The sequence below is a fragment of the Tenrec ecaudatus genome, chromosome 16 (assembly GCF_050624435.1).
Source record: "Tenrec ecaudatus isolate mTenEca1 chromosome 16, mTenEca1.hap1, whole genome shotgun sequence".
NCBI lineage: Eukaryota > Metazoa > Chordata > Mammalia > Afrosoricida > Tenrecidae > Tenrec > Tenrec ecaudatus.
In genome coordinates, this window is record NC_134545.1 from 87517687 (window position 1) to 87532933 (window position 15247).

General features: G+C 45.7%; 1 protein-coding gene across 1 annotated transcript in view; it reads left to right on the forward strand.

Annotated features, from left to right (window-relative positions):
* The first annotated feature begins 9926 nt into the window (after positions 1 to 9926).
* The window catches only part of AS3MT (arsenite methyltransferase), a 28294-nt gene continuing 22973 nt past the window's right edge, over positions 9927 to 15247 (forward strand). Inside the window, exons 1-4 of the mRNA XM_075533458.1 lie at positions 9927 to 10058; positions 10274 to 10401; positions 12459 to 12609; positions 13327 to 13463. Of these exons, the coding sequence (XP_075389573.1) occupies positions 9927 to 10058; positions 10274 to 10401; positions 12459 to 12609; positions 13327 to 13463 (548 nt within the window). The remainder of the gene's footprint in view (positions 10059 to 10273; positions 10402 to 12458; positions 12610 to 13326; positions 13464 to 15247) is intronic.

Genomic DNA, 15247 nt, shown 5'->3' on the forward strand with positions numbered 1-15247 from the left:
TAGGCTGGTGGTTTCAAACTGAAAACCTCGTGGTTAGCAGCTGTGATAAATAGGTCTATTGTGCTAACCTGGCCAATAGGAACATGTGGGATTAATCAGGTGGCGGTTTGATTGGAGGACAAAGAAATAAATAGCTCGGCAAAGCCTGCCCTGCTCTCTCTTGCTCTTTGGTGACCCCATTAGCGTGAGGCTTCTTTAGCTAGCTCTCTGCCTCAACTTGTGAGCTACACCTGTGGGACAAGTCAACCCATGGATGGTGTTGCTAGAGCTTGAGGTTCCTTTGAGACCTGCTTCGCCACACTGCTGTTGTGTACATCGCTCGAGCTTGAGGCTGGCGGATCCTGTCGTCTGGCATTGCTTGAGTTCGCTATCCCAACGGGGCCTGCTTGGCTCAGCTCCTGAGCTGCTGACTGTTGGTGACCCGCCTGCTGTTTGCTGCCTGTGGGCGGACTCTGCCTGCATTGGCCAAAGGAAGACTCAGTTGTCTGCTACCTTGACCGTGGACCGGCAGCCCTCGTAAGTTGAAGGACTTATAGTATATTGAGTTGAACTGAGCCCTCTGTACTACTGTGTGGACTAATTAGCTGCTATATTCCTTCATGCTGTATAAACCTATCGATACAGCATGAAGGAATATAGATATAAATTTCTAGGTGGCTTGGTTTGTTTCTCTAGAGAACCCTGCTTAACAGCGCAGCCCAGCATGCTGTGCTACCAGAGCTCTGTGAAGTGACTTATCCAAGGCCAATGGTTGGTCTTCCAATTACTGGCCTAGCTCTCTCTTACCTGTTACTTCCCTTTAAATAGAAATAAAGTTGCCATCTGTCATTTCTAGTGTTTACCATAGTATGAAAAAAAGTTCCTAAAAAGACAAGGATCTTGGAAGTGTTTGAATCCAGTCAATTTATCCCTTTACTGCATCTCTGGCAAGTCATCAGTCACCTGATCATCTTAACATCTGCTCCAAAGCTTCTACTGATTGGGGAAACCTTTGCTTAAAATGCTGGCCAGGTGGTAAAGCTCTATTTCTTGAAATCTGGTCTATAAATTTCTTTTTGGTCTATAAATCTAATCCCACCCTGCCTGTCTGGATCATCTTGGAGTCGTCAGACCAGTCATTTCTCAAGTGGGATATGTGGAGATTGTGCAGAGGTTGAAGGCAAGGAGAAAAAATGTGAAATTCTCTTCTGTGTTTTTTTGTGTGTGTAAATTTAGCTTTGGGGGGTGAAAGGGAGGGCAATATACAATGGGGGAACTCAGCAAAAAATGATCAAGGCAAAGGAAGTTACTTGGAGCAGCAGAAGAGTTCAAGGCAACAGAAATAAGTACTATTATACACACAATCCTGCAATAACCAAGTGTCTGCATCGATAGGCATTCAAGCTGTGCAGGGGTGGGCCGGAAGAGTACTGTCCCCACAAATAGGAATAGATTTGACAAGATATAGATACATGCATACTCACAGGCAATGCAAAGAATTCATAAATACCAGGAAAGCACACAGGGAGCAAAGTTCAGAAAGCTCTGTAGACAAAAAGCAGACACCCTGAGGGAACGGGTTGCAGGGCCTTGCGGCTCAGGATCATAGCCTCTGGATTATCGCATTCTTAGACCAAGCAGCCAGGTCAATTTGGCATAGCAGTCTACACAGACAATGTCCCTCATCCTCCTTTGGTGAGTAGTGACTGTGGAGGTCCTAACTATTGCTCTCTCCCCATCTGCAGCAGAGAGCAGAGCATCAAAGGTGTGTGGAAACAATGAGTCCCAAGTACTAACGGACCACGCAAAACCCCGAGACCAAAAGAACTAGAATTGTGCTGTTTTACCACTACCAACTGCTCTGAAAGGGATCACAGAGAAGGTTCTGGTTGGAATAGGAGAAAGATAGGGAGCACATCTCAAAATCTTAAGAGCAGCCTTGCTAATTATAGATATATGTGAAACTCTGGAGATTCTGGTTCTCCAGGCCTGGCACTGAACTCATCCCTGTGGCTTAAATTTCAGCCAAACAACAGGTCTATAGGTGAACAAGAAGAAGAGGTACACAATTAAATACTCAAGGTCAAAAGTGCAGCTTTTGCCCAGAGACAACAGTTCAGAAGGTTGGAAAGGTTAGGAACGAAGGAAGAATGCGAACTGGGAAGCCGGGATGGAAGTGGGATATGTAATGTGACATCGTGGCAATTGCCATCATTGAATGATATTAAACCAAATGTGTATGAATTGCTGAATGGGAAACCGGTGTGCTCTGTAAGCCCTCACCCAGTGCACGCTAACAAGTTTAAAAAATAGGAAAAAGTTCGTTTTTGCTAGTATTTAAAATACAGCTTAGTAGGAGTGGGCTACGTAGAGCTGCTAACCACAAGGTCAGCCGTTCGAATCCACCAATCTCTCTTCAGAAGAAAGTTGAAGCTGTCTGTAAAGATTTCTAGTCTCAGAAAGCCGAAGGGGCTGTTCTATCTGTCTTAGAAGGTCGCTTTGAGTCGGAGTGGCTTGATGGCAGTGAGTAATTGGGTCTACAGAGCACCCTCCTAAACGACAGTGCCACCAAAAGGCAGTGGCTGAGGCACTGCCCAATCAGAATCTGCGATGGCCAGCCGTAATCTGGTCCACCATCAGCCTTGGACAGCAGACACTCTGAGGGCAGACAGCTTTTAACTCAATGGTGGTTCCCTTGATTGCAGTTTATCTGTGTGTGGTTAAGTGGATTTAAGAACGATCAGATGATACGGCTCTGTGGTCCTGGCCTGATGTCATGTGATCCACATTTGTCATTAGCTACTTGCATATACAAACTGGCTCTTCATAAATGTTGTTTCCACTCGATTCTGTGAGCTTTTAGGAATTGAGCCAGGTTACTCTAGGTTACTTTTTCTTTTAAAAATGTGCACCGACTGTTTATTGCTTTTCAACTTGTGTATTTCACACAGCGGACCTCCTAAACGGAAGCCCTTTTGACCTTATACCTTAAAGCCGACACTTTCTGCCAAGGCAGCACAATGTGCAGTATCCGAGGAACGCAGGCATGCTTTTATATTTTTCACTGGAAGCAACACGTAAATGCCAGCAACATATATTCACATGTAACTGCGCTCTCTCAGGTGCCTTCAACAGATGGTGTCTCCAGCGTTCCTGGGATCGCCACATGGAGCACTTTGTGTCAGTGTTTCAGCAGTTTACTCCAACCCCTTGCACCTCTTCTTCTCTAGGACGTCCCCACGATGTTGCTTGCTGAGATAGGCCCACCGGAAGTCTGGTGCCCAAGGGCAGCTCATCTTGCAGCCGGTCAGGTTTACTCTTTGCTCCGAATGTCAAACTTTGAGCTCGCTGACTTCTCTGGAGCCAGGCCAGGGTCAGCGGCCAGAAGAAAGGGCGCAATCGTGTCGGCAGCACTATCTTGCCAACCTGGCTCCTGGTTTACTTTTTTAGGATACCAGATTTTGTTATCATCAAGACTAAGATTACAATGTTTCTGCTAGATGAGGCAAATTTTTCACCTCATCAGAGTTTAAGTTTGTTGAATTTAATTGTGCTCTTGTGCACCGGGCAGCACAGAGTCAGTCAGTCATAGATCATGGGAATTACATAGTTTGCCATAGATTTTGCCTTGTGACATGAGTACACTTAGCTATGTTTAAAAAGTCTCCTTTGCATGCAGTGTTTCTTAAGGAGGCATAACTGAGGCTGTAAAATGTAGTCTTTTAAAGTGTATAATTCAGTGTTGTTGAGCACATTCATGAAGGCGTGCAGCATCAGCTCTTCTGACAGAGCATTTTCATCACTCTGAAGGCGAAACCTGTGTGTGCGGTGCAGTGCTCTGCCTGCTGCCCTTTGTGTCTAACCCTGATGCCCACTGACCAGCTTTCTGAAGCAACGGACGTGCTGATTCTGGGCACCTCACTTTAGTGCGCCTCCTTTTTATCACACCTGTAGCTATAGTAGACATAGTGCTTTTTACAAATGGAAGGTGTGTGGCCTCCTGCATCTAACAAGTGTATCAGCTCCATTTCCCTAACAGCATGGGCGCTCTTCTTGTCTCTGCCACATTGTGGGCATTCTCACAATATTTCATACCTTTTCAAAGTGCTATTGCATACTTAATAAACCATAATCACTACTGTCTAGTCCAGAGATTCTCAACCTTCCTAATGATGCGACCCTTTCATACAGTTCACGGTGTGGTGACCCCCCCCCCAACCGTAAACGATTTTCATTGCTACTTCATCACTGTAATGTTGCTACTGTTATGAATCGGATGATCCTTGTGAAAAGGTTGTTTGACCGACCCCCAAAGGGGTCGTGACCCACAGGTTGAGAACTGCTGATCTAGTCAATTCTGCCTCATAGCGACTGTATGGGGCAAAGTAGAGTTGCCTCAGCAGGTTTCTGAGATTGAATCTTTATGGGAGTAGAAGGCCTCACCTTCCTCCCATGGAGAGGCTGGTGGATTTGAACTGCTTACTTTGCAGTTAGCAGTCCAATTTGTAAGTCACTATGCCCCCAGGGCTTCTTAACAGACTATACTCTAATGCAAACATAACTTTTATATGCTCTGGGGGGAGAAAACACAAAACAAACAGAACCATCTGATGTGCTTTATTGTGAAATTGCTTTTTTATGGTAGTTGAAAAAAAATCCGAACTATCTCTGAAGTAAGTTACTTTTTGCATCTGGCTTTTACCTAGCCTCAGTTTTCAAGGTTTATGCATGTTGTACCATGTATCAGTACTTCATTCCTTTCATGGCTACATATGTGTGTGGTCCTTGTGAGGATATACCACATTTAATTTCCCCTTTTGTCTGTGGATAGATATTTGGTGGCTGACCCTTGTTTGTTTGTTTTTTAATGAAAACCTTAGTTTTGAATTGTTTAAGAAGTTGCAATAATAATAACAGGTTCCACATACCTTCTCACAGCTTCCCTTTATGGCAATGCCTGGCATTACCATAGAACATGATCAGTATCAGGAAACTGACAAGCTCCTCACTCCAGTACAAGTACTGTGAGTTCATAATTCTACCAGACTTTATCACATCTCTCATCACACTGAGGGAGTCGTGGTGTAGTGGTTACATTATTGAGCTGAGAGCTGCAGGGTCCACAGTGTGAAACCACCACCCACTCTGAGGGAGAAAGATGAGGCTTTCTACTCCCATAAAGAGTTACAGTCTCAGAACCTCACAGGCCCAGTTCTGCCCTGTCCTCGAGGGCCCTTATGGGTAAGAATCAACTCAGTGGCAGTGATTTTGGAGTTTGAGGATCACCGCAATGAGGATACAGGCTTGTTTCCTCCCTACAAAGAAATGCCTCCTTGTTGTCCTTTAGCAGTTACATCCTCACCCAAGCCTTGTCCCTGGCAAACACTGGTTCTGTTCTCCACTGAACCTTCTTTACCACTGAGAGGTATATAAATGGAATTGCATAGTATGTAACATTTTGGGATTTACTCTGCCCTCCTCCCTAGCATGATGTCGTGGAGAATTGTCCTTGTTGTTTGTATCAATTTATTCTGCCGAGTCTTAGTCCATTGTATAGTTATACAATATGTTATTCATTCACCTGTTGACATTTGAGTAGTTTCTTACAAATAAAGTTGCTGAACACTAAAAAAAAAAAAAAAGAAGAAAGAATGATCAGATGATTCATGTAAAGCAACTCCAGACTGAAGAGACTGAAAAAGCAAATGGGGAAAGAGCCATCTCCTCACCCTGCCCTTTCTGGGGATATAGGCCCTTTAAACCAGTGGTTCTCCACCTTGCTAAGGCCTCGACCCTTTCATACAGTTCCTCATGTTGTGGTGACCGCCCCCCCAACCATAAAATGATTTTCATTGCTACTTCATAACTGTCATTTTGCTACTGTTATGAATCGGGGACCCCTCTGAAAAGGTCGTTGGATTCCCAAAGGGGTCGCGACTCAGAGGTTGAGAACCGCTGATTTAAACAGTGACTGAGAGTCACTGCATTTGGAAAGGAACCCCCATCGTGGAGAGCGTTGAAAACGAGGAGGTGTGCTTTCATCATTGCCCAACCTCTGTTTCCAACAGAAAACTCATTTTTTTACACATGGAACTTGGGAAGATTCCAATCTATAAAAAGATCTTTAAAAAAGATTCTAATAAGGATTGTTTTTTATGGGTTTAATTTGCTAAAACTCTATGAAAACATCACCATCTTGTGAGTTTTTACCAATAACTGATGACATCAGCCCTGGTGGCTCTATGGCTTCAGCATTGGGGTTCAAACCCACGGACTTGCTGACAGCGAGAAAGATGAGGTTGTCCGCCTCAAAGACTTACAGTCATGGAAACTCCATGGGGTACTCTACTCTGTCCTCGGGGCTCACCCTAAGTCACATCTACTCAATCGGTTTGCGTTTGTTTTAGGTAATTCTATCGGGAAAGGTCGAAACTTATGAGCTGGCTGCCATTGGCAGATTGAGTGAAAAATTGAGTATGATTTAGTAAAGAAGGCACTTCTTCCTTTTATATATTCTTTCATTTTCATCTCCTCAAAATCCTAGTGAACACAAATGCTTTTTGCAACTCCAAAAGGAATAAGACATACATGTAGCAGATGAAAAGTTATGAATACACGCTCTGCAAGAGGAAATGACCAAATAACTGAAACACAGGTAAGTTGGCTCAGGGAGAACGGAGCGTTCGTGCTTAGGAGCTAGAGAGAAGGGGAGGAAGATGACCACAAAGGGGCCTGAGAAGACACATTTTGATGCACACCTTTTCCACAACGCATAGAATCATACACTCATTCACTGCCATTGACTTGATACCGATTCATAGGGACTCTGGGTTTCCAAAGCGGAAGTAGAAAGCTCCATCGTCCTCCTGCACTGCTGGTGGTTTTGAACTTCCAACCTTGCAGTGAGTAGCCCACCTTGAACCTCTACGTCCCCGGGGTCTCGAAGTGTACCCTGAAGAAAGGTTAATTTTACTGAATGTAAAACATAGCTCAATAAGCCTGACTTAAACAACAATAGATTAAGAAAAGGTGATTTCATTCTCCAGAGGGACAAAGATCATTGTTTACTTGGGTGCTCCCATAAGTCACAATACAATTAATCAACTGAAGACCACAATCAGAAACTCTGCAAACCCATTGTGATCGAGTCATGCCGACTCAGAGTCAACCTCTAGGACAGGGTAGAACTGCCTCTGTGGTTTCCAACCTTGCAACTCCTGACTGCAAGATGAGATAGCCTCATCTTTCTCCTGAGGAGCAGTTGGTAGTTTAGAACTGGTTATGCTAGGTAGCAGGATAGGGACAGGGGTTTGTCCCTCTCCATGCCTGGAGGACCTTTACAGGAGGTGAACCAGGCAAGCCTCAGCCAGCCATAAAGACTACTGGGCGTGCGCCAATTCAAGCCCTAGTCACGTGGGCTTAATTCAGACCCAGGTGGATTTAATTCAGCCAATGGGGTCAACCAATACCTTCGACCGACCGCGTCTTCCAGCCGAAGGCCCCAAATACCGGGAACTCAAGACTGGCCCCTCTGTTACTTCTTTGCTTTCCGCTGGGCTGTGCCTCGGTCTGTCTGGCCTCAGGCCGCCACGTGTGCGTGTGCAGTCCACAACATTGCCCGTGTTCAGTGACTGTAAAACAGGGGTGCTCAGTACACTGATCGCGGTCTATTAGTTGATCTCAAATGTAGTGTGGGTATATCGCATGGCATTTAAAAAAATAGACGTTAGTTTATCATCAATTCCATCACTTAATTGATATACAGCGCAGCCAACCAGATGCAACCTTAGGTGTCAAACGCATGCACAAACACTGCGCTAAGTGCAGCAAAACTAAGTTATCGCCAATTTTTAGACCTTGGGTTTTTCTCTTAAGCATAAGAATGGGTATTAAAATGAGTGGGGAGCTGGACCAAGTAAGAAGACAAAAACATCACTTTCATACGGAATGGGAGATTTTGACACGACAAGCCGACATTCAGCTGAAGTCCAGAGCGCATGAACAGTTCTGGAATTTACTCGCAGAAGGAAAGTACCCAAATAGGAGAAAATGTGCTACCTCCTTGACTGCGTTTTCGGCTCTACTTATTTATGTGCGTCAGCCTTTACCCACATAAAGATGATTAAGTCCAAGTACCATTCCGCCATGACTGATGATCATTCGGAAGTGTGCTTGAGGCTGGCTGTCCGCAGCCACTGTCGGGACTGTGCATCCCTGGCTCATTCCATTCAGTGTAAGTCATTAGAGTAAACTCAGATAATGACAAAAAATGTACATAGCTAATTGTGTTGTGCAATTTGGACTTGTATGGTTATGCAAGGTACATCAACATACATTGTACATATAAAGAATTCTCAATGCATTTATGAATAAATAAAAATATATGTTTTGCATTTTTGTAGTTGGTAGGTCATTTTGCCTTGATGATTTTATAAGTAGCTCGCATGCTGAAACAGCGTGAGCGCCCCTGCTGTAAAACCTGAAACTTCTTCTGTGCTTTATAAAAACTCACTTGGCTGCTTTGAGCAGAAGATCTTCCTGGGGCTTGGTGGGCCAGGATGTGTTCCACTCAGTTTCCTTCCCTCTTCCTTTTCTCCTGTGTGCTCTGATCAGATATGAGCAAATGTGGTGAAGAAAGCTGATGGTGCCCAGCTATTAAAAAAATATAGCATCTGGGGTCTTAAAGGCTTGAAGATAAATAAGCGGCCATCTAGCTGAGAAGCAAGAAGTCCACATTGAAGAAGCACACCAGCCTGTGTGCTCATGAGCTGTTGATGGGATCAGGTATCAGGCATCAAAGAACAAAAAAATCGTATCATTGTGAATGAGGGGAGTGTATTGTGGAGCGGAGAACCAAAGCCCATCTGTAAGCAACTGGACATCCCTTTACAGAAGGGTCACAAGGAAGAGATGAGCCAGTCAGGGTGCACTATAGCACTGTGGAAACATGCAACTTACCTCTAGCTCTTTAATGTTTCTTCCGTGCCCCCCCACACCCCACTATCATGACCTCAATTCTACCTTATAAATCTGACTAGACCAGAGCATGTATACTGCTACAGATAAGAGCTTGCAACACAGAGAATCCAGGACAGATAAACCAATAATGAGAATAGAGATACTAGGAGGGTAAGGGGACAGTGGGCAGAGGAAGGAGGAACCAATCACAATTATATACATATAACCCCTTCCTAGGGGGATGGACGACAGAAAAGCAGGTGGAGGGAGACAGCGGTCAGTGTACGACATGGGGGAGAGGGGGGGAAACTCATCACAAACCTGGCTTCAGCGTGAATTCTTCGTAATGCGAAGCCAAGAACCCAGGTATTTCCCACCTGAAAAACCTAACAGCTCAGTTTGTAACCACTATGCCATGCCACCAGGACTCTCGTGTGTGTGTGTGTGTGTGTGTGTGTGTGTGCGTGCGTGCGTGCGTGCGTGTGTTTGTGTTTTCTCTACAGAGAAAATTTTATAAAAAGTTGCTTTCAGCCAAGATCCATCTGACACCAGCAATGGTATCCCTCATTCCGCTTCTGAATCTGGCTTGAATCCCAGGCAGCTCCGTGTCAACGTGTAGTAAATAAAGGAGGATGCTAAGTACCTTGTTGCTGGTTGGACAGGCTAAAGGGAACCAAGTTACCAGGAGCCCCTGCCGGGCTGGAGAGGCAGGGACAGGTGATTGGACTGCCCTGGGGCGTCGTATTTCACTGCTGGGCGGGCCGAAGGAGTGGAAGCAGGAGGACAGAGAACACCTGCAGGGAATCAGGCCCGCCCACCCGAGGGAGGGGTCCGGGGAGCCGCCCACCCGGGGCGGGGCCTGAGGACTGTGCGTGACGCCCAAATCCTGAAGAGAAGACGTGGAGACAGTGAGTACGCGCCCCACAGGGCAGGTTACTGCCCCTTCTCGGTTCCCTGTAGCCCCCACCTGCAAAGTACTCCCCTCCCCCATGGCCCCTCTTATCCGTGTGTACCCCCATGCTAGTCCTTTCGCACCCCCGCCCTTTGACTCCCCCCTCCCCCATTTCTGCTTCTCTGCAGTGGCCGCCATCAGCGACGCCGAGATCTGGAAGAACGTGCAGGTGAGAGCAGCCGGGCCTGGGATGGCGGAAGTGAGGCCTGCAGAAGCCCAGCTGTGCTCACCCTTGCCCCTGCCCCCAAGGGCAAAGCAGGACCTGGACTTAGAGCAGGCTGGGGGTGGGGCGGCGCCCAGGGGAGCCTTCGTCATGCTGACCCCAGCTGCTACGACCTCTTCTTTGCCCTCCCCACCCCTTACTCTGCCTGGCCCCTGGGTCAGACTTACTATGGGCAGGTGCTGAAGAAATCAACGGACCTCCAGACCAACGCCTGCGTCACTGCAGCCAGGCCGACTCCCAGGCACATCCGGGAAGCCCTGCAGAATGTCCACGAGGAGGTGATCTCAAGGTAGAGGGCCCTGTGCAGACCCCAGGGGCAAGGAGACACCTGGCTGCAACCTACCCTGGCCACCTAAATAAAGCCCAGCCCCATCATCTGACTCCCCTGCGTAGGGCCTCTACAGAAAGGGTGACTGAGTTGGAATCCATTCGATGGTAACGGAAGTCCAGTGGCCCCTCACCACCCAACCCTGTGCCTCGGTTACACGCACGCTCCTTGGATCTAACATTTGAGACTGCCCATCTTCTTTCTTCCTATAAAAGCCCTGCCCATCCTTCACTGCCTCCTTGATGTTCTACCAGCTTAGAAAACCTTCCCCAATCTGAACACTGCCCTCTGCAAACTGCTGCACCTCTCTGTCCCTGCCATTTTATTTGCCCAGAAATCAAGGGCAATGTTTTCTGTGTTTAACGTTAAGTGACTGAATCTAAACCAAAACAATCACAACAAAAACCTCGCTGCCTTCTAGTCAACTCTTAATCACAGCGACCCGAGTGGACAGAGCAGACCTGCCTCTGTGGGTTACTTGGGCTAGAACTTTTTACAGGAGTAGAAAGCCTCATTTTGCTCCTGGTGGAACAGCTGGTGGTTTCGAGCTTCGGACCTCGGAGCTAATAGCTCAACTCGTAACCCGCTACGACACCAGAAATCTTGTCTTAGATTTCCTCCTTCATCGTATGCAGAGCCCAGGGCCAGAGCCTGAATTTTTCAGATGCTCCGGTAATAATGAACGTTCTTCATTGGACAAGTATTTCAAATGGCTCATTTCTGACTACAGTGGTAAACAAGGCAGAATCACAGAATCCTTTAATAAATAAAAGTATGAAAATGAAGCTATTGTTTCCTGGCACATCCTCCGTGTAGATCTCTAAATTGAAGGTGGCATTTTCATCTCTCACCCTGCCTGGAAGAATTGCGGGCTCTCTGATTTGCATACAGCACACCAAAAAGCCCTTGGCGTCCTCCAGGGACTCGGATCATGTTCCTTTGAAATGTTCTTTGAGTTTGGGGAGCAAAAGGAAGTCTGAAGGGGCGAGGTCAGCGCTCGTGGGTGAATGGGGTACAGTTTCCCAACAAAAGTCTGGTAAGACAGCTTTACTGCCCTTGAAGTGTGGCCAGTGGGTGTGTTGTCAGACCAGGAAACAAGGCTGTGATGCTATTTTCAGGGCCTTTCTCCTCGTTGCAGGTTTCCATTTTCTTAAGACTTCTTCCCAATAAGCTTCAGCGACTGTTCTGCATCCTGAGGTGCCCTTCAAGAAAATCTTAGCAGGCTTACCCCTTTGGAATCTGAAACAAACAAAAACCAGCACAATCTTCGGAACTGACTTGAATTTAACCGGCCCAGCTGATCCCTTTAGAAGCTACTGTTTTGACTAGACCTTGCTCTCTTGCTTATATTGGTAAATCCAAGATTTGTCCTGGGTCATGATTTGCTTCATCAGATGGTCGCCATTAACTTCAGTCTTTCCTAAAAGCTGATGGAAAGATCAATCTTAAGCTAGCTGATCTCGGCCCATGCTTTGGCATCCATCCAGCCTAGAGCTTGCTGAAACCAAGATGTTCACAAAAACCGAAATGCAGAGTCCTGGGTGATTTCAACTCAGTAGCTATCACGTTCATGGTAATTCTCCTCCTACCAGTCTGTAGACTTCAACTTGCTTCTGTATTCATCACGGGAAGAGGCAGTCTTCCCGCCAGCTCTTAGCTCCTCTTGGAGGTCTTCCTGACCTCCCATAAAGTGCTTGATCCATCTAAAAATTCTTGTTTTATGGGAACGGCAGTCACATAAATTTGTTACGGTTTCAATGATTTGGGAAGATATCCGCTATAGTTTTGTTAAAAATCTGGTGTTAGCCTTGACCTCAGAATACTTGCTTTGCCGTGGCACAAAAGTATTCGTTTTTAAAAGATAGCCTACTAAAACCAAGATAAGTGTGTTACTGAGAGAAATGTTTGCAGCCGTTCACGTGTTGGACTAAACCAGAGCAAATGTTGGAGCCCAGTAGCAATGCTTTTTACTTACCCGTGCGAGTGTGTGTGTGTGTGTGTGTGTTTCCATTTCTCAGGTATTATGGCTGTGGCCTGGTCATTCCTGAATGCCTGGAAAACTGCTGGATTTTGGACCTGGGTAGTGGAAGTGGCCGAGATTGCTATGCACTCAGTCAGCTGGTTGGTGAGAAAGGACACGTCAGTGGAATAGATATGACGGAAAGTCAGGTGAGGCAACGATTTGGAGGACAAAGAAGGGGAAAAAATCCTCAAAAACGTTCCTTTAGAGGAGTGGTTCCCAACCTTCCTCATGCCGACCCTTTCATACAGTTCCTCATTTGTGATGACCCCCAACCATAAAGTTATTTTCGTTGGTACTTCATAACTGTAATTTTGCTACTGCTGTGAATTGGTTGACCCCTGTGAAAAGGTCATTTGGCCCCAAATGGGTCGTGACCCACAGGTTGAGAACCATTGCTTTAGAGATAAGTAGTTTTCTTTTCGAGTCTGCAAGGATAACTGAATAAGGCTGAAATTTAGCAATGCACATGGGTATCATTCAGGCTTCCTGTTGAAAGCTGAGAACTTGATGAATAGGTGGGGGGGTCTTCCTGGAGAATACAGAGTCAGAGGTTTCATTTGACATATGGATATCAGGATGACTTCATGGATTTTGATCTTTTTCTTCCTTACGCCATCTATCCTGAAAGACTGTGTTATTGAATTAGAAGTTTGTTCAAGCACAGCCTCTATCAAGCAGCGAATAGGCTCCCTGGAGTTTTCCTAGGCTGTAGCTGATACTGCATGTTCAAAGGAACCTTTTATACTTATTCAAAATAGTCCAGAAGGAAGTGTATTCCATTAGTAATAGGAACATCTGGGGAGGAAAATAGTGGATTTAAAAATACTGATTATCAAATAAATGTATATTTTTTCTTCCTCTAGGTAGAAGTGGCCAAAGAGTACATTGACTATCACATGGAAAAGTATGGCTTCCAGGCACCCAATGTGACTTTTGTTCATGGCTACCTCGAGAACCTGGGAGAGGCTGGAATCGAGAACGAGAGTTACGATATTGTTATGTAGGTCTTTTCCCACATGGTCGTGAACCTAGCCCATTCACATGGAACACCCGAGTGTCACCATTGTTTGCTGGCTGGCATTAAAGCTGCACTTAACAGGACTTGGTGCGGGAAGGATGTGGGCTGTGGCACTTGTAGCCCATCAGCAGCGGATCATTCTCCCCGAGAGCGCTTCCAAAACACACGGACATGATAGCGTTAGGACTGTTTTCATGGCAAATTCTAGGATTCAGTGTTTCTCTTTTTCCCCCGAAGTGTGGTCAAACTCCCAAGTCACAGCTTTAGTAACTGCCTCTCAAGAGGCCTGTTGACATGTGCAAGAGGTTCAGGGATGCATCTTTGTGTGTGTTTTTTCTTTTTAATCATTTTATTAGGGGCTCATACAGCTCTGATCACAATCCATACATCAATTGTGTAAAGCGCATTTGTATATCCATTGCCCTCATAATTTTCAAAACATTTGCTCTCCACTTAAGCCCCTGGCATCAGGTCCTCATTTTCCCCCCTCCCTCCCTGATCCACACTCCCTCATGAACCCTTGATAATTTATAAATGATTATTTTGTCATATTTTACACTCTCTGACATCTCCCATCACCCACTTCTCTGTTGTCCACCCCCAGGGAGGAGATTATATGTAGATCCTTGTAATTGGTTCCCCATTTCCACCCCACGCTCCCTCAACCCTCCCAGTATTGCCACTCTCACCACTGGTCCTGAAGAGATCATCCATCCTGGATTCCCTGTGTTTCCAGTTCCTATCTGTACCAGTGTACATCCTCTAGTCTAGCTAGATTTGTAAGGTAGAATTGGGATCATGATAGTGGGGGCGGGGGGAGGAAGCATTTAGGAACTAGAGAAAAGTTGTATGTTTCATCATTGCTACACTGCACCCTGACTTGCTCATTTCTTCCCCGTGACCCTTCCGTTAGGGGATGTCCTCATGATCACACAGGCTGATGTGCTTCTTCCATGTGGGCTTTATTTCTTCTAAGCTAGATGGCTGCTTGTTTACCTTCAAGCCTTTAAGACCCTAGACACTCTTTCTTTTGATAGCCGGGCACCATCCGCTTTCTTCACCACATTTGCTTATGCACCCATTTGTCTTCAGCAATCGTATTGGGGAGGTGAGCACAGAATCATGATTATTTTGTTTTTTGATGCCTGATAACTGATCCCTTTGGCACCTCGTGATCATGCATAGTAGTGTGCTTCTTCCATATTGGCTTTGTTGCTTCTGAGCTACATGGCTGCTTGTTTACCTTCAAACCTTTAAGACCCCAGATGCTATATCTTTTTTTTTTTTTAACAATTTATTGGGGCTGATACAATTCTTTTCACATTTCATACATATACATACATCAATTGTATAAAGCACATCTGTACAGTCTTTGCCCTAATCATTTTTTTCTCTTTTCTTCTTTTACATTTTATTAGGGACTCCAACAACTCTTACCACAATTCATACATATACATACATCAATTGTATAAAGCACATCCATACATTCCCTGCCCCAATCATTCTCAAGGCATTTGCTCTCCACTTAAGCCCCTTGCATCAGGTCCTCTTTTTTTTCCCCCCCTCCCTCCCCTTTCCCCCCTCCCTCATATGCCCTTGGTAATTTATACCTCGTTATTTTGTCATATCTTGCCCTATTCGGGGTCTCCCTTCCCCCCTTCTCTGCTGTCCCTCTCCCAGGGAAGAGGCAGATGCTATATCTTTTGATAGCCGGACACTATCAGCTTTCTTCAAATTTGCTTATGCACCAGCTTTGTCTTTAGCGA